The 23273-nt window shown below is 40.9% G+C and overlaps 1 protein-coding gene across 1 annotated transcript in view; it reads left to right on the forward strand.

Moving 5' to 3' along the window:
- The window catches only part of sema6bb (sema domain, transmembrane domain (TM), and cytoplasmic domain, (semaphorin) 6Bb), a 178629-nt gene that overhangs the window by 77694 nt on the left and 77662 nt on the right, over positions 1 to 23273 (forward strand). Inside the window, exons 3-6 of the mRNA XM_079574459.1 lie at positions 1569 to 1708; positions 4823 to 4937; positions 14955 to 15015; positions 15106 to 15168. Coding sequence (XP_079430585.1) covers positions 1588 to 1708; positions 4823 to 4937; positions 14955 to 15015; positions 15106 to 15168 — 360 coding nt within the window. The 5' untranslated portion in view covers positions 1569 to 1587. The remainder of the gene's footprint in view (positions 1 to 1568; positions 1709 to 4822; positions 4938 to 14954; positions 15016 to 15105; positions 15169 to 23273) is intronic.

A 23273-nucleotide genomic window follows, 5' to 3' on the forward strand; every position in this document is an offset into this window, starting at 1 on the left:
GGTTGGCATGTAATAAGAGCCTGGGATAAAAATAAATTAAAAAAAAGGTTGAATATATGCAAATGGGAGATTACTGTTTCTTCGTCTTGGCTGGTTTGTTTGGATAAATGTGTTTACCAATGGATTCTGGGTAACCGTCCCGCATGTGGCGACGGCGCGGTTGTCAGATGAGCTTAATATGTTTGGGAAAAGACATTGGCGGAGGAAACGGCGCACCAAAATTGAGATCGCGACTCAATTTCAAATAATTGCACGGCGTTATTAACGATCATCTTGTTTCTTGAATTTGTCACTCTGTTCAAAAGCGTCAAGGACAGAAGTTCAATCGCATCAAATAAATAGATTAGTGATGGGAATAGTACAAACATAACATTATAGCAAGTTCTGTCATGTTTAATTTGCATTTGTGCTAAATGAGTTGCTGCCGTCTATGGTGTTAGGCAGCTGCCGTCGATTCAAAAAACTCTCCAGAACACAGGACTACATGCTGAGGTGCGAAAAGGCTGTCAAATGGTGTGTCATTTTTTATTTTTTTCTGTTGCGCAGCTTCACACTGCGTGCATCTGGGACCACAGTGAATCCCCAACAGTTTTGAATAAAGAAATCCAATCTCCAGTATTCAAATCTGAGAAGTTGCCATTTCTGCCCCGGTGAAAAAACAGCGGCATCGTCTCTTGCGAGTGCTGGCACCGTGGCGCTGAGGGGATGAGGCGTCACCACATCATTTTCAAGGCAAAGCACTTGTTTGAATGTGCAGCAGTCAGACGGGCTCAAAATGGTTGTCATGTGTTCGACAGACTTTGCACATTTCGGTGTTGTCCTTAAAGATTGATCAGGGGGGGGAAGATGTTTTGTGTGCGTGCTTTTGGAAATATCGGTGGTGTTTGCACTCTTTAAGTTGCCAAGTGCAGTGAAAAATGCAAACACTTTCTCTCAGCTGCCAGAGTGATTTACAATTCTCCGAGCCGTTTCATTTGAGTAACTATCTTTCTCCGAGTTTGTTTTATGGTTGGCAATGCTCGAGTGCCTTTTTCAACATATCTTTCCTTCTGTTCTTTTTAATTTTTCTTCGACCTTGTCTGTCAGTTTTCAGCATGATCTCCTGGTATTTCAGATTAATGGGATGCTTATAACATTAAGCCCTCCAACGGCAATAAAACATCTTTCTGTTTTTATCATACCGTTTCCCATAACTTTTTTTTTTAACTGTCTTTTGATATTTCTCATTTCCCTCTGCTCTCCTCACATGCCTCTCAAATGTGTCAGAGTTGGCGTGCTGTTTTATGTGTTTTTTTACTGTGTCACGGTGTCATCTCTCGGGACACTTCTGCCTCTCTCTTGATGACTTAATCCTTCCACAAGCGCCTATTTATCTCTCCTCACATCGGGGGCAGGAAAGGAGGTGTCCCGGGAATACAGCGATCCTGTTTGGGAATACTCTCTCTCCAGTCGGTTATAGTGATCGAGTGTTTCTCCCTGTCTATCCGTGTTGATGCGCGAGTCACTTCTCTCGCCTCATTTAGCATCAACTCACTAGTTTTTTTCCAATTTCTTTTTTATCGCTGCAGATTCCGAGGTTCTGTTGCCATGGCGACCGCGGCAGCCCCTCCTCTCCGCCTGTACTTAGCGCTGTGCTGTTGGCTGCTCCGGACCGCCAGCTCGGTGTTCCCAGAGGAGCCGGGCCCCCTCAACTTCATCCCCGCTGAAGGTAAGGGTGAACTCTGGTATGAGAGGGTCACGGCCCTGTGTAGCACTTTTGGTGTTGGAATATGGGAGGGTCGTTGTGTCAGCTGTAGGGTCGGGCAGACCTGGTGTTTATTGCTGTCCCACTCCCACCGTTCATGTTAGACCACAAAGCAAGGCACAGGGGCTGTACTTTTACAGTGTTATCAAAACTCAGTAAAACAATGCAGCTTAATCAATCTGATCAGCAACCTTCAAAACTCCTCATGAAATATCCAGATACTGCCATCTTTCATTGGGATGACTGTGACCGAGGATTATTTCTCAAGTAAAGTATTTTGTAGGAAAAAAGATTGAGGAGGCACTCACCAGGATCTCAATTAGTTGCACAGACCGGTGCTCATCAATCACCGGTATTCATTAATTTCAAAATGTTGATGGGTACATCTTTAGTCCCTCTGCATTTCACTATAATATTTAATCTTAATTTTAGTCAAAGTGATCTTTTGGCTGACTAAAATAGGACTAAAACTAAATAAAAAGTTTTCAATGTGACTAAAACTATGACTAAAATGTCCAGCTATTTTCAACTAAATTCAGACTAAAATAAGACTAAATAAATGAAAAGAAGAGACTAAAATCGTCCAAACTTCCAATGACAGTCTGAAAGAGCATCATATCATTTATATTCTATGCCAAAGGAACAACTCTGAGCTTTGTTCATGTGGGAGAAGCTCCATCAAGCAGAGGACCTTGATTAAATATGATTAGGCCTATAATAAACATAAATGCAAAGTCAACTAAATTTGTCCTAAAGCAGTATTAAGTAACTCATGCCCCTAGAGGCCATACGCGCCACTGCAGGTGTCGTAGCATGTTGCGTTTTTTTTTTTAACTTATTAATTGTCCGTGAGAGTAAATGCTACGCTGACAGAAAAGACAAAGGGAGAGAGGGATATTGTACATCCATTTACACAATGGAGATAATTTTTTTCACTCAAACTTGGCTGTAAATACTGTTTAAGTGGCGCTAGCCCGCAGTCAGCTTTGCTCGTTAGCCTGTTAGCTTCTTCCTCATGATTCCATTAGTGTGTATTGGTGACTCCGACCCGGTGCAGGAGACACCAGGGGGAGATGAAAGACCCCCCAATCATTCCATTAACACTTGCATTACCCCCAGTGACACTACAAAAAGGATGTATTAAGGTAAACAAGTTACTTCGTACTGCTTTAAATTTAGTCGACTAAATTGACATGCAATTTTAGTTGACTTCAACTTGAGTAAAATTGAAGCCATTTTTTTGACTAAATCTCGACTAAAATGAAATAACATTTTCGTCAAAAGACTAAGAGTAAAACGAAATTAAAAGATGTCAAAATTAACACTGCGCTGGTGTAACATGTCTGGAGCAGTGGGCGAACACTTTAGTCACGATCCGATACGTATCATGATGCTCAGGGGCCAATCCGATCCACATTGTGATGCAGTAAATCATTGTGATAAGGAATATGTCGACCACAAAATGTGTAAAAAGAAAACATGTCATGTGTCCAAAGTTTATAAACCAAATGCCATTTGATATTTAACTTAAGAGTTAAGATTGAAAAGTGCAAAATGTAACAAAGTGCTGTGTAACAGTTACTGGAAAACAAAAGAGTGCAGGATAAAAATGAACAAGTATTGAAAGTGTTGCGATTCTTAATATTTGGTATTTCCATTGTTATTCACTTGTTACATCAGCCTTCAAAAAACACTCAGGGGATTGCACCTATTATCCTATTATTGCACTTTAATAGGATAATTTGCAATAAAGTAATAGTAACTAGAGGTATTTTATATTCATTCTAAGATACTTCTCGTTACCACCTCAGTGTTTCTTAAGAGCTGGTGTAACTAATGAATTTCTCCATTGTGAGATCAATGACGTCCTATCTTATCTTATTCCAGCAACAATTATTGCGTTCCGATCTGATATTTTGTCACAGCCTTAGCAAATGGCCCCCATGATCAGGAGAAGATAATAAGTCCATTGTGCATGTTTTGTGTTGATGGGGAAAAGTGGAGTACCTAGAGGAAATCCTCCTGGACACGGTCTAGGAATCAGAACTGAGGAGGGGCAAAAGCACTGACCACAAATGTATTACTTTATTATTTATTCATATTGAAAAGAACTCATCTTGTGACCAACTTTGAAGTGTCTGGAACTATAACTCAATAACTATTTTATGTGACGCTGAATTAAGAATCTATCATTTCAGCTTTGCGTTATACTTTCAATTCCCCATCGCCCGTTCAGATGAGATGAGAGGTCAGTTGCTTTTCTGTCGGGGTCACTCTTGGTGTTGACTGCTGGAGGTGTGGGGTATCCCTTCATGTCGGCCCACAGTGCAAGGCTTGAGGAGGTGCTGATACATTGACGACCTGGGACCCTCCCGACGGCGTTTCTCCCAGACTCAGACTCCCGGGCTCCAAAGCTCCTGCAGAGACGAGCGCTGATCGATGGCAGCTCAATAATATTGACTGATAGTTTCCCAGAAGACTTCAGAGGCTCTGCTCCAATTCTGTGGTGCTGGAAAAGAACAATATCTTTATGGCATGACCACAAATCCTGTTGTTTTCACCAGGTACAGCTAAGAATAAATCAGTTTGGCAGGTAGACAATGTGGAAATGCGTGAAGATGGATAGGTACGATCACTGAGAGCCTTGCAACGGGATAAAAGCGTAAAAGTGTTGGATTGAATATGAAAATGGTAGATTTCAAGCAATAATGATGGCATGACATAAAAGGATCAGAAAGAATCTGATGCAAATTCACTCATTTGCCTCAGTCAAGGGCGCCAACCGAGAGCTGTCCTGGTTTTGTGTGATTTATCGGACTGTTTTTTTGCCTTTCTCTCCCTTTCTGCCACTGCAACGTGACAAGTAGAAAGGACCTCATCCACCTTTTATGTTTAATTTCCCTCAGTTGTACCTTCCCAAACAAGTCATGCAAAAGACTCTCCGTGTTGTGCAATGAAGCAATACCAAGTAATAAGATATGATTTACCACACCGTGCTGGTTGAGCTGCTACAGAGCAAACAGTTGACACAGTGAATGATGGGTCAGTAGTAATTGCGTATTTGTTATTCATTGACAGTGGTTCGGAGGTATCCCGTGTTTCTGGGGCGACCTCACAGGACGTGGCTGAGGCAGGAGCCGCTTCATATCCAGAGAGTGCTGCAGGTCAACCGGACGCTCTACATCGGGGCAAGGTAATAAAAGCTCTTCAGTGGTGCTTTTCATCCTTGATATTTTAACAAGACTATACAAATGTTCTATGAATCCGTGAGAGTAAATACAACACTGACAGAAAAGACAAAGGGCGAGAGGGATATTGTACATCCAATTACACAATGGAGAGAATTTTTTCACTCAAACTTGGCTGTAAATACTGTTTAAGTGGTGCTAGCCCGCAGATAGTTTTGCCCGTTAGCCTGTTAGCTTCTTCTTCATGATTCCATTAGTGTGTATTGTGACTCCGACCCGGAGGCAGGGAAGTTGCAACAGTGGTTTTCAGACACCAAGGGGCGATGAAAGACCCTACAATCATCCCATTAACACTTGTATTATCTCAAGAGGGACTACGAAAAGGATTTATTAAGGTAAATAAGTCACTTAGTATTGCTTTAAAAGAAAAAAAAAGAAAAATTATCTTCGTACATTACGAACTTAAATGTTTTCAGACAGTATTCACCATGTTTAAAAGAAAGTCCTGTGGGAAATGGTAGCATTGCATCATTTCTGAGATATAGTTGGAGGCAATTTGGGGCAATTTGTCATATAAACAGAGTTTGCGACGACAACAACAAAAAATAAAATATACAGTTTTGTATTGCGAAGAAAAGACTTTATTTGTACTATACAAACCCGGTCCACACGCAGCCCACATTTACTGTCAGCTTTTGCACGATATACTATGTGGAGAAGAGTCATATTTTATGGAGTGAAAATGTTACATGCACGGTAACAGTACCTCACAGCACACAGTTTGAGTTTGAGTGTGGTTGCATCTTAAGACCCTTAAAGCCCTGCACGCATAATTCTTCTCCAGGTGAGTGCACAGAGTAAACAGAGCAGTATTTACAGGCCCTGCTCACTGGAACACATGTTTTATGTGTTTTTGTCCAGGAGGACCTCAGCTCGAGTTAAGGTTGCATAAGAATAACATGAGCCCCCCAAACAACATGGGCCAATAAAAGTGATGAATGTTTCAACTGCCTAGCACTAACAGGAGCTGCAGAATATCAACCACATGATAAATCAGAGACAATATCTTGAACACCATGCAGTTATATTTATTTAACTTTTTATTTGATCCCAAACCAGTTTGTGTAACATTCCTTTGTCCCGGTAAATGGAAACTATCACGTTCAAGTGTCACGCAAACCACACTACCAACTCTAGTCACAATATCTAGCTGCACGCAAAAGCAAGGGCATGGGATTTGAAAGGTCACCAGGAAAAAAACATTTCTTCCAATGCAACATTCTCGTTATTGAGTGCTTTTTTTATATACAGCGTTGTGAAGTTTTCAGATTTGTCAAGCCCATGACATCTTAAAATCTTAACCCTCACCTGAATCGAGCACATCTTCTCCAGTATGGCTTTACCCAAATCTAAAAGCTTCTTGAACAAAGTGTCCAAAAAGCGACAAAAACGAGGATGAAAATGAAACAAAAGAGCGACAAAAACACAATTAAAAAGTGATGAAAAAGCGAAACAAAAGAGGCAAAAAAACAAAAACACACAAAAACAGAAAAACAAACACAACAAAGGCACTTCAAAATTGTGAGAATAACGCGGCGACACCTCAAAAAAGTTTAGATTAGTTTTGTACGTTCTTAGCTTTCAGATGAGCATTTACACTGGCCTATAGGCTGTGAGCGCTCCGGTCAAGAAGCCTTTAGATTTGGGTAATGCCCTTGGTTAACACAACAGGTGACAGCCACACTGTAGCTGAATACATAAATAATGAGTGTTGGAAAAAAACAAGCATTTGTCTTATGTATTATGTATTATGAGTGGACTCGACTCTCATACTGTGCCTGACTTGTAACTTTGCTGGAGTGGGACATCACCAGCTGTTTTGCTTTGACAATAACAGATATCCAGACAGAGTCACTATGTTATGTCATTTGCAGTGGGATATTTTGCTATGTTTACATAGGTGATCAACAGGAGCATGTTTGGTGTGATATTTGATTATTATCGTCAGACCTTGAATGATCCACAGTGTGGCTTTAAAGTGAATGACTTCTCTTACAATATGATTTAGATTACTTTCCCAAATACATGGGCTTTGCTTGCTTTGTGAGTAAAATACATTAGCACTGTTGATTTTGCACAATATGTCTGTGTAAAAGTGTTCACTGAGACGCTGCAGCATCAGATGGTATTTACAATATTGGATTAATGAAATTCGCGCTTAGCTATGCATATGTTTCTATTTCAAACAATCTGCTCCGCATATGCATCCCAGTGCACTGTGACTGTCCTAATCAGACAGTTAGTCCTGGTGGTGGTCAGCTTTAGGCCGCACCAGGACAGCCTCTTCTCATCTGTTGCAGCTTTACAATCTCCAGACATCGCTCCCTCGCTCCCCCGCAGCCAACCGGGAGCCAACCTGAACCAGACTGTGCTAACAAAAGACACGCTCGCCGGGATTTACTGCCCGTGCCGCCCCAAAAATTAATTTAGCTTGAAACACGGTTACAAAAAAGATCCGACACAGTCACATATGGGGGTGGTTATTTGCTGCTGTAGAAGTGGTTTTCAATAAGAGACGCCAATGTGGTCCAGGAAATGACCTCGTCCCGGCCCCCAGCTGGTCTAGCCCGACTGCAGACACTCAGTGGTAAATATATCAAAATGTGTTACAAGCTTCCAGCCACTCTGTCTGCGCTGAGTTAGTCTGTAAGCACATACGCATTTAGGCTGATAATAGAAGGGCTAAGAAAAGGGCTACTGTTGGCTGTAAATGGACTTTAAAGCATAGGGGGGGGGGGGGGGGGGGGGGGGGGGGGGGGGGGGGAGACACTCCTACTCTAAGGTTTAAGAAAAAGTATGACTTACAAACTGTGGAAAAGAACTGTAAAAGTAGAGATTATTAAGGGGTTCGGAAAAATACAGCCCCTGTCCAGACACTTACTGCGCTATGTCTGAAGCTGAAGATTTCACATAGCGCCCCTAAACTCTAGTCTGCGTTTAGAAACACAAGATCGGGCCCTATGAGTATGATGGAAGAAGCTAATCAGCTATGTGGTAACTCGTGGACATAATGCACTTTCAATTAGAAGATTTATCCCAAACTGAGAAGTTATGAAAGCATTTTGTTCTTATAAATAAAGACAATGGGCCTCATTCATGAACATCTTCTTAAGAAACAGCTTAAAATCCGTTCTTACGAAGGCAGTGTCGGGAAACTGCGCCGACACATTCTTAAGTAGGGAAAATCCTTCGCACGTATGTTCTGAGTTTGGCGAATGCCGACTTGGAGGCGTGTGCGTGTGAGGACTAATTAGCATATGACACCGCCTATGATTCACCATATAAGGACAAAAAAGACACCCAGAGCAGGATATGAATGACAACACATGAATCCTAAACTAATTACCAACAAAACCCCAAAAGAAAATAATCTCAGCCATCAGCGCCACGTGCTCAAGGACCCACCTACACCTTTGAGCACGCAAATTTGCTCTCATTGCAAAATGTTTAAATAGATATCACCTGTACATCACCAAAGGGTTTTCCCTCTCTTCCCGCGGGTCAGTCCTTTAAAGTGACTAGACAGAGTTTAAACATTTTTAAATTATATATTTTCTATATTTGCTCCAGCAATGTCCTAATGTGGAGAATGAGCCCAGACCTATTCACCACAACTGCCTCTAAAATCCTGCATTGTCACTTAAAAAGTGCCGTCATGAATGAGTTTACCTGCAGTTATGCACAAGACCTGAGGTGGCAGTAGCGAGTATAAAAATCACAACTTGCATTTAGTCCTTTTAAATAGCATAGCATAGCAAAACTCCGGCCGCTTAGCTCCATGAGTAAAGCGCACGCCTCCGGAACACTAGGTTGTATGATCGAGACTCATGTTTGTCTTTATCAAATAACGTTTGGTAAATGTGCTGCATTAAATGTGATGCAGCACATTTAATGCTACATTATTTGAGAACGGCAGCATTCAAAGGTTTTAGCAGTCATACATTGGTACTTTACTTGCCATTAATAAAAGTAGGCTACAAGTGATATTACCAACCTATTTCTGTATCTGAGGCATCTGAAATTTATGATAATTATATTTACATCCTGGAATTAATTAATAAAGGAATTAATATGTACAAACATATATCACTCAGAATGTTGGGTGCCATTAGGAGCATGATTGTGTACAGAACCGGAGATTACTTTGTGCGAAAGAGTCCTCCAGACTGTTCTTAGGATTTGTTTTTACAGAGGAACGTTTTCAGCTAAGAACAAGTTTTGTGAATGCCAAAAACCTTCCTAACAAGACCTTAATAACAAATTTGTGAGTAAGAACGTGTTGTGAACAGTTGTGAATGAGGCCCAATATTTGGTCAATGTTATGTGCAGGATTTGCACTATAGGATCAACAGATGCCAGTAGCCGCCATTCATTGTGCCTTTAAAAGTCGAATTCTGGAACCTGAGCAGGTTTGGAAATAGACAGAGATGTTAAGCTCCATTATTGCTTTGTTTCTATTATTTTTTGTCAAAATAGGTCTTCCATAAACGTTATTTGGAAAATGTCGATCAAGTTACTCCCCTCTAATGGCCTACTGGAGGTTACGGGGAAGTTTAAAAGGCACTAAAAAGCATTGGTAAATGGACACCAATTTTGCATCTTAATGGCGCCAATAAAACTTACATGGTACAGTGCACAGCATTGACAATGTTATGAGAGTTTTAAAGTAGAGTGCAGCATAAGTCTAATATTAGTTACGCTTTCTTGTCAGGCGGAATGTGATTGCAGAGAATATATGCTAGCAACAGGAGACTTTCTAATGCAAAATGTATAAATAAGTGCGTGCATGGTGACAGGTATGACTACCAAAAGCCCCCACTGAGTGCAGTGGCTGATAAGACTTGCTCATTCATCCCCAAATCCAGGAAGCATTAGCATAGCGGACTGCAAGCTCTGCTAAATCCCAGCTCGGAGTGCATGCTGTGTGGAGCCGCCTCTTGCTGTCCTTTTCCTGTCCTTGTTAAATGAAAGTAAATAGTGTATTTGACTGGTGGCAGGTGTAGTAAGTGCTTTGCCACACTAAGCTCCACTGTGCTGCTGTGAAGGAGGCCAGATGTGGTTTCTGGGCTCTCCAGCTGCATTAAATAGGACAATGCACAAAAAGAGTCTAACCTAGAAGTGATGATGAACCAAAACAATTATCTGCTGAGATGGCATGAGTTATCACAAAACATGTAGGAGAATGTGTTGCTAATTACTGCTACTTTTGCTAATTAATTTTTGCAAAGTCACAAATATGCTGTAAACTTGACAATATGTAATATTGTCATAAACATGAAAATACATTTGTTTGCATAAAGATTTACTGGAACAGGCCTATGACACCATGTTACTGGTTCTTACTTGAGCAACGACTAGAGATTGTCCTGTAATGACAGCACATTGAGAAATCAGCTCGTCCTGACCACAAGATGACCAATGCGGCCAAGTCCAAACCAGCCCCTGCTATTGTGTACAAGGGCTTGATTCATTTCGCTCTGGCTCAAAATGGAAAGTGCTGACGTCCAACTGGTTCAGAGTTGAGCACTCGGGGGTCACGTATGGGTCACGGCAGGGTCAATGTGAGGTCATGAGACTCATGGCATGCTGCTGTATCGACTGTTTGAGTTCAGTTTTTAGCTCATTTCAAGTGTGAGTGGACAGACATAGACACACAGGTGATGTCATACACACATTAGGTCTACTCAGCATCTCGACATCAAAGAGAACAGCCTCCGACAGATCGCCCTGAACAAAGAGATGGATATATGAAAAGAATGTGCAGATATGCTGGAGGAAGTCAGTGAGGTATAGAGGCTAATGGTCTTTGATACAGATTGTATGTGAACATTTATTTCAGCAGCAAATATCTGTATACGTAGCTTTCAGGGTTCTGCTGTGCTACATCGAATCGTCTCCTGTTTATGAACTATCCTGTAATGTAGCCGTAGATGGTGGTTTTATTTTCATTCTCAAGCAGTACTTAGTAACTCATGCCCCAGAGGCCATAAGCGCCACTGCAGGTGTCGTAGCATGTTGTGTTTTTTTACTCATTAATTGTCCGTGAGAGTAAATACTACGCTGACAGAAAAGGCAAAGGGAGAGAGTGATATTGTACATCCAATTACACAGTGGAGATCATTTTTTTCACTCAAACTTGGCTGTAAATACTGTTTTAGTGGCACTAGCCGGCAGTTAGCTTTGCCCGTTAGCCTGTTAGCTTCTTCTTCATGATTCCATGAGTGTTTATTGGTGGCTCTGACCCAGAGGCAGCGAAGTTGCAATTGCGGTTTTCTTTCCTTTTTTCATTATGATTTAAAAAGAGCAAACTCCTTTTTTTTCACCACAAATGGCTTCATACAACCACTAAAAAATGTTTTTGTCATCTTTCATATCTTTGAAAAATGGTCAAAACATTCTAAAAAATTCTGCCGGGGTATGTAAACTTTGGAGCACAATTACAGATCCATAGAGAAAGAATACACATGAGCGACATGCAGCCTAATGGCACTGGGCACAAAGATGTTGTTGGCATAAGGATGTGTGTATCTCTGGAAGGATATGAAAGTGGTGGAGAGAGTGCAGAAAAGTCAAAATACATCAATATGATATGAAATACAAACCAATCAGTGAAACTAATAATTTTGAATACAAGCTTATATTAACTGTATAATTTGAGTAATTTTACACACTCAGATATTGAAACGCAGCTGCTTGTGTTAGTATCAAATTGTAAAGTGGGTCAGCTGCTCTTTTTTAGAGACATCCTGATTCTCTCAGTGATGCGCCGGGGCAGTCTCCCCCCGTCAGCAGAAATGTCATTGAAGTAGGTGGTCAGCTGAAATCCTGCCATTTTAGCTCCATCCAAAAGAGCAGGGAGCTCTCCCAAAGAATGCAGTGCTTTAAACCACAGCGCAGGCCTGTGAGGATCGGAAACCGTAACCCTGAAGTTTAAGAAAAGTTTGCGGCTTAAGAGGTCGTGACCCACAGTCTTGGCTGGATGGAGGAAGAAAGTTCACAGATTGGTCACGAGAGAGATTAAGGAGAGGTTGATGGATTCTCCCTGGACTGTGTTGACTTAAAATTTTAGGTCAGGTGAGAAAGAAGTTAGCAAAGTTTTATGTGGGTTCAAAACTTTAATTTGTAATAAAATTGCACCTTCTTTCCCTTGTGAGGTGATCTTGGTTCGGCACATGCTTCACAGTATGTGCCTTATGAGTGAAGTGTACCTTATTTGGATTTGTCCTGCAAACCGATGCTGAACTCTTTACCATCTCATTTATAATATTCAAATCCCTCAAGTTCGAGTAAAGGTTTTTTCCACCATGGCCCCGGTGGCTGAATTGTAGCATTAAAAAAACTGGGGCTGTTTACCATAGCCTCGCAGGCTCGCAACACAACATTAGTATTTACATGCTTAACCTTTGTCTTACATTGAGCCTGGATTCTAACCTTTTGGCAATGCGGCACGCTCACTCAAACAACAGAAAACATACAAGCCCAGGGTCATGCATCATTTAAACATCCAGCAGGCAGCAGGAGCAGGCTCGTGTAAATAACTCCCCATCCTCTGCTGTGGGAGAGGCATCGGTACAAGCTGCTCAGTTTTTCTCTGGTTATATTTATTATGGTAATGAAATAAATTGAAACAGAGCCGGAGCGGTCCTGATGAGATTATTGTCCATTTCCATGTTTAGAGATCACTTGACCCTCGACCTGTAAATGATGGGTGTCCAGAGCAAGTGTGGGTGATTTGGACATTTACTGTAGGTTAAGTAGGAGCACAGAAAATAGGATGCAGTTATGAATAATGGACAAGGAGGATGGTTCTACCTGCCACATAGCATAACCATAATAAAGTAGAAGTGGGCATGAAGGGCTCAGAAACATGAGGATGGGAATCTGCAACCTATGGTGCTACATCCAGCTCATTTAATCCTGCAGACAGCTCTTTGACTAGTTGATGTTTGGTGGTCTTTAGCCGCTGGTGTTTAGACTTGATTTTAATACTAGTTTGATACTGCGTCAGTATGAGTCAACATTCTTCAGATAATTATGCAGTTTTCAGGAAAAATCTGCTTTGTGGTTCACAGTCATAGGAGAACAGAATTTTGCAAACCCAGTGCAGGCGTCAAATTTTATCAGCTGTCATCCCAACACATGGACAGTGTGACAGTCAGACAGGTTGGTCAGACTGCAGAATGTCCCAGGCGTGTGACAGGAGGCAAGGCCACACGTTTGCTGGGGCTTGTGTCCTGTTTCTTAATCTCAGTCTCCTTTGGTCCAGTGCTTGTATTTATTTGTCTCCAAATGACTCAGTGCACAACGTTAAAATCAAACTGTGCTAGCAGCAGAGATAAAGTTAGCATTTGACCAGTTGTACACAAAACGACATACCGTAGAAAAGTTTCATGTTATCACCGATTCACGGGGCAAAGGGGTAAGAAATGTCCATGAACATCCTGAGTATCATCGCAGCTGCTTTAGCCAGGGCCGTGTTTTAGCAACGAGCTAAAGGAGCAACAGTGGGCAAGGTAGGCAGATGAGTGAGGAGAGAGAAAGTGCAGGCTGCAGAGTGAGGACAAGGCCAAAAAAATGTTTCTTTCAGTTGAGAGATTAAATGTGTTTTGTCTGTTAATGGTTAGTCATAAAGAAAGTTGAACTAATGAGTGAGACGGTGCTTTTATGATAGTAATGTGTGGGCTGTGGCGCTACCGTTAGCTTGATTCTAACGTAATGCACAGAGTCTATTCAATCACCCATAGGCTCCAATAAATCAAGTTGTTTGTATAGTCTAATATCACAACAGGAGTTTCCTCAGGACTGCACCAAACATCAAAACTATGAAACAAATAACCCACGTAATGTCCGAAGTAAACAGTCAGCGGCAGATGGAAACGTGTGAGAAAGACTATAGATAGATCGACCCAGAGGCTGATGGGAGTCCAGTCCTAAAAAAAGAAAAAACACTTTGTATGAATAGAAGAAGATAAACTGACGGTGTCAATATAATGCAGAAATGACAGGCTGGTTGCTAGAGTGTGTAATCTCTGTACATGTAGCTGTTCACACATACATACAGAAAACATAACTTTAATGTGTTCCCACTTGTACGGGGGATGTGCCAAATGATAACCCCTGCTTCGGTCAAGCAAAACCAAGGAGGACATGGAGCTGAGAGACGAGAGGCGGCGCTGGCTTTGAGATTTCGATCGATACTGCAGCAATAACACAGCCCTGACAGATTTGCAGATTAGAAATAGAACCTTTTAAGATGAAGCCAGACTTTTTGATCCATCCCTGAAGATACATGGACCCTAATCAGTACTCTGTACTGGACTCATTTTCTGAGCATTTTAATACCGCTTTAAGAGGAATATCCAAGGTTATACTGCACCATTACTGCCACTTAGACAGTCTATTTGGGAAATTATGAATGCGTGCATACAGCTAGGATTATGTGTAGGCAGCTTGTGGGAGACGGAGCATCGGTAAAACAAGCCGATTTAATCACGCATTAATTCAATTTGGGAGCTTTCGAAACAGGACAGATAAGTGAAATTCAGGCCCTGCAGCAAATTCAATGCAGCAAGTCAAGTTTAATGAGCAGAGGCAAAAGGCAGAGGGGATTTGAGATGGCATTACGCAGCCAGAATCTATAAGTATACGCAGGAATGGGAGATATCGTAAAAACATCAAATCTCAGTGGCTCCAATCACATTAAGGGGGAGCCACTGGGATATTGGGTATAATTTTGGTTCAATATTCATGTATTGAATATTGAACCAAAATTATAACCTTGCTCATAACCGCACCACGCTCAAGGTTACGAGCATGGTGCACTGTCATGGAGGTAAACAGACTGAACACATGGGTACTTTAACTAAACATGAACGCCTCTGTCCTGTATCTTTTATGGATTTCTGTTTTTTTTAAATCCTGAGAGCTCAAGTGTTAATGCAAAATGTCCTTGCCCTTTTTAGGGATGATCTTTTCCGAGTGGAGCTGGACATCGTCGCTGGAGACGAGATGTTCTACAGTAAGGTGAGCACCATTCGGGCCTCATTGAAACTAACAGAACTTGTGTGTGTTATTGAGATTAACGAAGGGTTTCATTCTTGGAATTTATTTCAGAAAAGGACATGGGAGTCGAACAAGAACGACATCCGGATCTGCAGGATGAAGGGGAAACATGAGGTAAAGCTGATGTTACAAATGTAGTTTCAAAAAACACTCAGAATTACCGTCGCTTTTTATTCATCTTCCTTTTATTTTCCTGATCTGAGACAGTGAGCAAGTAAGATGTTGTTGCCATACTGTCATAATACATGTGGAAATGTCATCCAGGCACTTTGGGATAAAGACTTTTTTGAGCTTTGAAATCAGCTATTACATTGTTCCCTCGTCAAAAATACACCCGGGGGAGTATCTCTCTTCATTCACGCAGTTTTTGAGGAGTAATCCTGCTCACTTTGGTTGTTTCTTCTATTGCTGAAATGCTCTGATCTGTTTTATTGCGTCAATGGCAAAAGCACAATACTGTCCTCCACATTTCCCATGCCCATAATCCAACATTGTCTCAGTTCTCACCAGTTTCACATCAGTGTTTTCATCGTGGGGCCATCACATTGCAAACAGCGCATTCTTTCCACAGTGATGATTTAATAGGCACATTTTACAGGGAACAATATTGCCACTATAATGACAACAACAAGTGGCCCATTCACGATCAATAAAAACGGCTTTATGCTTAGATGCGCTGCACACAAAGGTCTTTTTTCCCCCCACAGTATATTCAAGAATAAAACTGATTTTATTCCTATACTAGGGAAGAAGATAGGGCCTTAAATGATCTATTCTAAACCATCATGAAGTAAAGCAACAGGTTGTCTTTCTATTGCACATATGGAAGGATAAGGCACACAAAGGCAATGACTAATTGCTTTGAATTGACGAGTGGGTCGCAGCTCCTCCAAAACATCAAACGTATTCCAAGCAAGGAACAGTAGTGAACTAGTAATAAGAGATTTATGTTGAGCACTGCAGAAATTGAGAATTGATTACCGAATCTACAACAGGTATCTGGATAACAGACGGGTAATTTCTGATTGCAATGCTCCATTCCTAAGTGTAAAAATCGAGGGGATCAAATTGTTGCAGCCTTGTTAGTAGTAATAGTGATGGCGGAGACCGGAGTCTGTATTGATTCATAGCTGCTAGATGAAACACTTTGCTCCCATGTATCAAGCTCTTGTTGGCGCTCACCCAACCCTTCCACTTCTGTCCCGCCTCAGCACTGATCACACCACTGCTCCTCTCCCTCCTTAAACCTCTCTCACCATTCATTATATAGGAATCTATCTGTGCCCTGAGCGCATACAGGTGGGCGAATTGTCCCAGCAGCAGCCACCCACCCACGCGTCACTGCCTCATAGCTCCACCGCTGTCTGCTGCGCACAAATATTCTGCCGCGGTGGTGCTTGTGTGTATGTGGAGCTCTTAGCTTTCCACGTCCCTCTGTCCCCTCCAGGCAGAAAGAAAGAGAATGAATGACTTATTTAACACAGAACACCTGACGATACATCTGTGGGAGACACACAACGAAAAGCTACTCTGAGGATGAGGAGGCAGGAGGTAGGAAGAGGGGGTGAGGAAGAGGCGTGTGCATGTTGGCCCGCGCCTGGGGACAGCTGTGGGGCTCACTCAGATATGAAAGGTCTTGATGCCCCTAATGACTGGTTCTGCTGTGCTGATGCTCTGACTCGATAGGGACTTTGCCAGAGCTGGGATTCCTATAAGCACTTTGATTGTGTTCTTTCAGTAAGAAAGTGGAATGACTGCTGCTAAGCTGGAAACTTTTTCACACTCCATATGTAGAATAAGTCTGACGAATTGGTCTCAACAACATTGGTGGGACTGGGTACTGTTAAACGATACCAGTAGGGTATTGGAAAAAAAGTTTAGGTACTACTGGTATCGAAAAAAGAAAAGTATCATAAGTAGGCACTGAAAAAAATATTGTATCTTTAGAGACCATTTTGTGGCAGGTTCAGCATTAAAGCAGAACTAAGTAATCCATGCCGCTAGAGGCCATAAACACCACTGCAGGTGTTGTAGCATGTTACGGTTTTTTACTCATTAATTGTCCATGAGAGTAAATACTACACTGACAGAAAAGACAAAGGGAGAGAGGGATATTGTACATCTAATTACACAATGGAGATATTTTTTTTTCACTCAAACTTGGCTGTAAATACTGTTTAAGTGGCACTAGCCCGCAGTTAGCTTTGCCCGTTAGCCTGCTAGCTTCTTCTTCGTGATTCCATTAGCGTGTATTGGTGACTTCGACCTGGTGCAGGAAAGCTACAAGTGTGGTTTTCTGGCCAGAGACGCCAGGGGAGATGAAAGACCCCACAATCATCCCATCAACACTTGTATTACCCCCAGAGGGACTACGAACAGGATTTATTAAGTTACTTAGTACTGCTTTAAAGGAAGTTACTTGGTTGTTTCAGCTCAAACAAATGATACAAATGTAACAGAAATGAGTACTTTTATGGAATAAGTTTACATTATTGTTCTGGTTCTAGACGACACATATTTTTGTATAGGTATTGAAAAAAAGTATCGTTCAGGTATTGGTATCGTAAACCAAGTATTGTTAAAGTACTGGAATTTAAAAAATGTCACGGTATACGCAGCTCTAAACACTGGTGCGAGTTGTGTGTATTTCTAATCCAATTTGGACGCATGCCAGAGAAAAAAGCAAGGATTATTATTTTTTCAGATTTCAAATTGAATTGGTAATTGCTAGTTTTGGTAATAACAAGTGGCAACGGCCTTGGATACAAAATGCCTGTACTTGGGATGTGTTTGATCCATCCACAGCTTGAAACTTTATTGACCTCCCAGTTGTGTCACCGACAACAAATTAATCTCCTCTACATTCCCAGTTAATCTAATAATAATAAAAGAATACAGGTTTTAAAATGTGAAAAAACGCTATCATTCATTCTAAACCAGTGCTCTCCAACTCCCCCCCCCCCCCGCAGTGAGCTTCTTTTACTAAATAAACACCTGAGTATGCATCTATGAATCTGATTTGATTCATATGAGTAATCACATTAGACTCACCGAGATTTTGTAGAAAAGTAGAAAGCTTTTAGGGCGCTATATTTAGCTCCTGAGAGGCAGTTTTGAGACCTTTGCTCTTAAGAATTCTGCTCTGACACTATTAGCACTTTTAGTTGTTCAGTAGCTCGTTTCTCAGCTTTTTATATTGTTTCGTTTATAGCTTTATGGACGTGGACTCATTTTACAAAAAGCATGTGTCAATTTTGCACTGTAACAATTCATAGAAATCATTTGGTCCCAATATTAGCCAAAAATGTATAGCAGATTTCTGAACTACTAAATGCAGACTGACAACACTGACAGCAATCAAGTTCATTCAAAACTTGAAACCAGTACCAGTGGTCGTATTAGGGAAGTACCAGGTCAAATGAAACACTATAATCCGTTGAAATTGCAGTTTTCATCCATTTAGCCCAATTAGCGCTGTCTCTTGCATGTCATTACACTTGGAATAGCCCACACGTTGTAGGCGTAATGCGTGTTTATCAATCACTTCTTTTTGAAACTGTTGATGTTGCTGCTATTTATCCATCACGCTCTCTTTTCCTACCTGACTCCGCTCTCCTCTTCTGGCCCTCACCTCAATGCCCCGTTCCGCTCTGGTGTGTGGGGGGGGGGCGCTGTGTCAGATGTGATGCATTCGCCACCTCATAATTGGTTTTGTAATTAAATGTTTCTGCTTGGTCGATCACAAAGGACATACTATTCTCCATAATTAGGACAGCGCATTCAATATTCCCCATTCTTTTCACCTGTACCTCGGCTCCCCCGGTCGTCACGGCGACAGTCATTCATTTCTGTCGTGTGTGGGATGCTGTGTTTTTTTTATCTGGTACACATTAGAAGCTTTATTTGCAACCCCTCGTTCAGGTTGTTCCCCGAGCAACAAAAGCAGCGGCAGAAATGAAGTAAAATAAGCCTCATTCTCCAGCGACAGTGACTCAAAAGTTGTCTAATGACTACATCATAAAACTACATAATGAAACTAAGGCAGACTTTATTGATCCACAAGGGAAATTCCATTGTCACAATCACGCAACACTATGAATCATACAGAAATAAGTAAAGCAATAAATTATGATAATATATGGAATAGTGTGTCGAAATAGTTGGATGCTTATGCAAATATGTACACATTTACAAATATAAAGATTATTATTATGTACACTGTAAAAAATGTCCATGAAATTTACTGAAAATTTCGGTAAAATGGTGAGTGAAAAAAAATGTAAACTGAAAAACGATAAAACACTGTTTAATTAACAGTAATGTTTAGTTAGATGTTTAACCACACAAGACTGTTACTTTTAAAGAAACTTGATGTTAAAATAATCAAATTTCTTTGTAGTTTCAACACAGAAAAACTGCAAAACAAAAACCAAGCAAATACAGTTAAATGTACAACCGGAGTCTATTACTAAAAAACCTAAGGACTTGAAACTAATGTTTACGAGCAATTAACTTAACCATTACTCGTGTTTGACATTAATCATCATGTAAATTGTACTGAAAATGTTTTAATAACGGGGTGGTTTTAGTAAATATACAGAAAAGACTGCTAAAATAGAAAGCAGTCAACAGTTTTATTATGTTAAATATACAGGTCATTCCGTAACCTTGTTTACATGTTACTGTATTTTTTTACAAAAAAATTCTGGCAACCACAGCTGCCAACGTTTTTTTGTAAAAACAACGGAATTTTTTTTTTACAGTGTATTTTAAAACTACGTTATGTACAAAAGAGGGAGTACAGCATTACAACTCCATCAAAAAGTGAAGGGTAGGGTATGTGAGTTTTCTTTCTCTGTTTGTTTTCTATATCCCATAAACATGATCCGTTTGTGTTCCCAAACATGATAGTAAAGTTGATTTATTCACAATTACAAAAACAAGAAGCAAACAATATCTGTGTTGTCATTTTTCTGTTTTGATTCCTTCGACAAATATGCAACACCAGAAAGCTGAATGAGTCCCACACTTTGGGTTGCCAGATCCTACGCCAAAAAAGGAACATAAGGGATGTCTCCTACCTCCGCATAAATCTAATTAGCGCTTGTGCAGACTCCAATAGTTAAAGTTTTACAGGTTCCTAGCTCTTTCAAATGAGGAATGAAACGTATGCTTGTGTCCTCTAATACAGCCTCTTAAGTTGCGTTTTAACTACACTTTTTTTTTTTTTTACCACTAAAGGTCATTTATCAGGACAGGTGCTAAATAGTGGGTCCAAGTTGGAAATTGCATATACGCTTGCTGTTTTTGGTCGTGCTGCACCTATATTTTCCCATTTAAATTTCCTTTACAACAGTTTTAGTCTCCAAGTCTGATGTGAATGAGAGAATACTGAATAAGTAGAAGTATGCAAACACTCGGTAAAGTCCATTCAACCTTTAAATATGAAGTTTTTATTAAGTTTTTAAGGTTTTTTACGATTAATTATGACAGTGACAAATATGTAAAGTGTTTTTAAAAGTGCCACTTCATTTAATTTGGCTGAAGCTATTTCAAAATCCTTCAACACTTTCCCCAGAGCCTTTAATTGCTCACAGGTTGAATTGGGCAGATAAAAGTGACCACATGTAAAGCAGGTTAATTGGTTTGCGGCTGTTTCCATAAGGAGAGACTGATGGGGTTAAGCGCTGTGTTAAAGATGGCCGGTATGGTGTGTATGTTTCCACTGGGGAGTGCGGCTTAGCTGACCTCACGCCGTGTAGCTCTTGTCTCAGGGCGACACCGACTGCTGCGACTGCCGCACGCCTCACTGCTCCCACTCTCCTCAGCCCCGTGTCTCTTTTCCTTCCCCGCTTCGATCTCCCTCGTCTGTCCTACCTCCTTGTTTGTCTGTGGCCTGCGGTGTGCTTTGTCAGAATTACAATGAAGTCATGACATATGCATATGCTCAGGAAGACAGGGCTAATTATGGGACACAGTGCCTACGAACCAGGCCTGAAAAGCACCAACGCTTCAAACATCCAAAATACACTGCCTGACCAAAAGAAATGAATGTTATGATGTGGGGATGCTGCAGTTGGTCAGGTCTTGGTTCAGCAAAACTATGTGCCCAAAGAATGAGAGCAGACACAGTAGTTTTCAGAACTTGTTTTTGACCAAATTCCCCTCTATGCCAACGGAGGATGAGTCCTGACAATTTGTATGCCCATAAATGACGTTTCCTGTACTTGTTCTTCTTGAATATGCAATACTGCATGCATACTGTGTTTGTTTGTGACCTGAGGTGAGCTCATTATGAGTTAGTATCAAAGGTTGACACAGAGTGATGCAGATTGGCTTTAACATGCTGAGTAAGAGCACACAGCAGCACATCGCCTCTAATTATAAAAAAGCTTAATTTACCCGACGCCTACATCTACATAAATAAACACGCAGTTCCTCTCGGTCAAGAAAAGTCACTTCAGATTTAGTCAAAACTGGTGTGTCAGAGTTTTCTCTGGAAGTGACAGGAGTCCTGTTAATGAGTTTAAAAGAAGCCCCGCCAATAACCTGTGTGTGTTTATACTGGATGAGGGAGTTCTGGCTCAGTGGCAGCTCTTGGCTAAGCACTAGTCTCTCCTCTGTCCAGTCGCTAACATCAGGGGATGCAGCCAGCCATGTAATGGAAACTTTGGACATTTAAAGAACAGTGTGTTCACGGGAAGACCCCCTCAGCGAGAATTGCCATAGATGGTTTCTCTCTAGTACCTCATCACAATGACTTCAAGAAATAGAATTTATAAAATGCTATAGTGGTTGCTTAAGTAGTAAAGGGAATAATTTCATACGGACATTTCCTGTGGTGATCAAGATACTTGATTTCAATTAAGAGAAAAGTTACTCAGTCAATGCTTAAGTTAAATATTGCAAAGTAGGCCTATTTGTCATAGTATTCCAAACAGAAAAATGTGAAAAATCTGTCTTTGGCTTTAAAAACATAAAGATTGCACCCATATCCATCACGTGTACAGCAACACAGCACCATGGGCAGATGGAGCAGTTTTTAAATGTGCTATATCAAGTTGGCATTGACATTGACGACAGGGACAAACCTTCTCCGTTGTTATGAGTATGTGCCATTGAATGTACATTTCACGACAACCACATACTGTCCAGCAGTGCGTATCAAGGCTTTTAAATGCTGCTGATGTTATACTCTTTTGAAAAAGTTCTCAAAAATCACCCCCCAAAAAAATCTTCTTTGTTATTTGGTCTTTACCTGTTGTGGATGCTAAAAAGACATGCTTAAAATACCTTCACTTTAGTTAACATTTTGTTCTGGCTTTTAAAAGCCTGATCCCCTAAGGTATCCTTCCCTTAGAATGCTTGTTTGGTACCTCACCACCATCATTATAACTTATGACATTTTATTACACAATAAAGTTTGTTTATGTCTTGAAGTCCAGGACGATTTTTACAACACTCAACCTGTTTTATATTTCAGAGGTATTCGCTTTGGATCATTAGCATCTTGGCCACGAGGAGACCAAATGAAGTAGTTGTTTATCAAGAGGAGGTTTGGACAGATGAGGAGCAGATGCAGGGGGCGGAGTCTTATCAAGCTAATACTCTCTGACTGATGCAGGTTGTATGATGCAGCTGCATTGTGTGTGCGCCATTTTATTGAGTGTGTAAGAAAGTTATGTTTGCAATCAAATGGGCTCGGAAATTGCTCCAACATCTGCAAAGAAGATCTTTAATGTGGGATGCCTGCTGCAAATATGTATGAAAAGACCTTCCCAAATCTATTGTAGCAAACCTTAGTTTGACTATTTATCCTGTCACTTTGCTTGAAATATCCACCCTCCTCTATTGTGTAAAACTCACCAGATATTTTTCCGAGGTCATGCTGTCTTGTTTGAGTGAGAGGCAGAGGGGAGGAGAGAGGAATAGGAATGACCAAGTCCTGCTGGGATGCTCATGTGCAGTGAGTTTTGAGCCTGACCACATTTTGAGGCTTATGAAAGCCTGGTGATGACAAACCCAGTCAGGATATTCCTATGCTTTTTTATATAGATATGTTTTTCTCATATCAGCACAGAGCAATTAGATTACACTAGTTACTACATTAGTTACACTTACTAGATCTAAACATATCACTTTTGTCCTATTGTCACTCCTTGAACCATGTGCATCTTAAGATACAGTAATCCTGTATTCAAACTTTGTACTGTTGACTC

Source organism: Gobius niger (genome assembly GCF_951799975.1).
Source record: "Gobius niger genome assembly, chromosome: 17".
NCBI classification, from domain to species: Eukaryota; Metazoa; Chordata; class Actinopteri; order Gobiiformes; family Gobiidae; genus Gobius; species Gobius niger.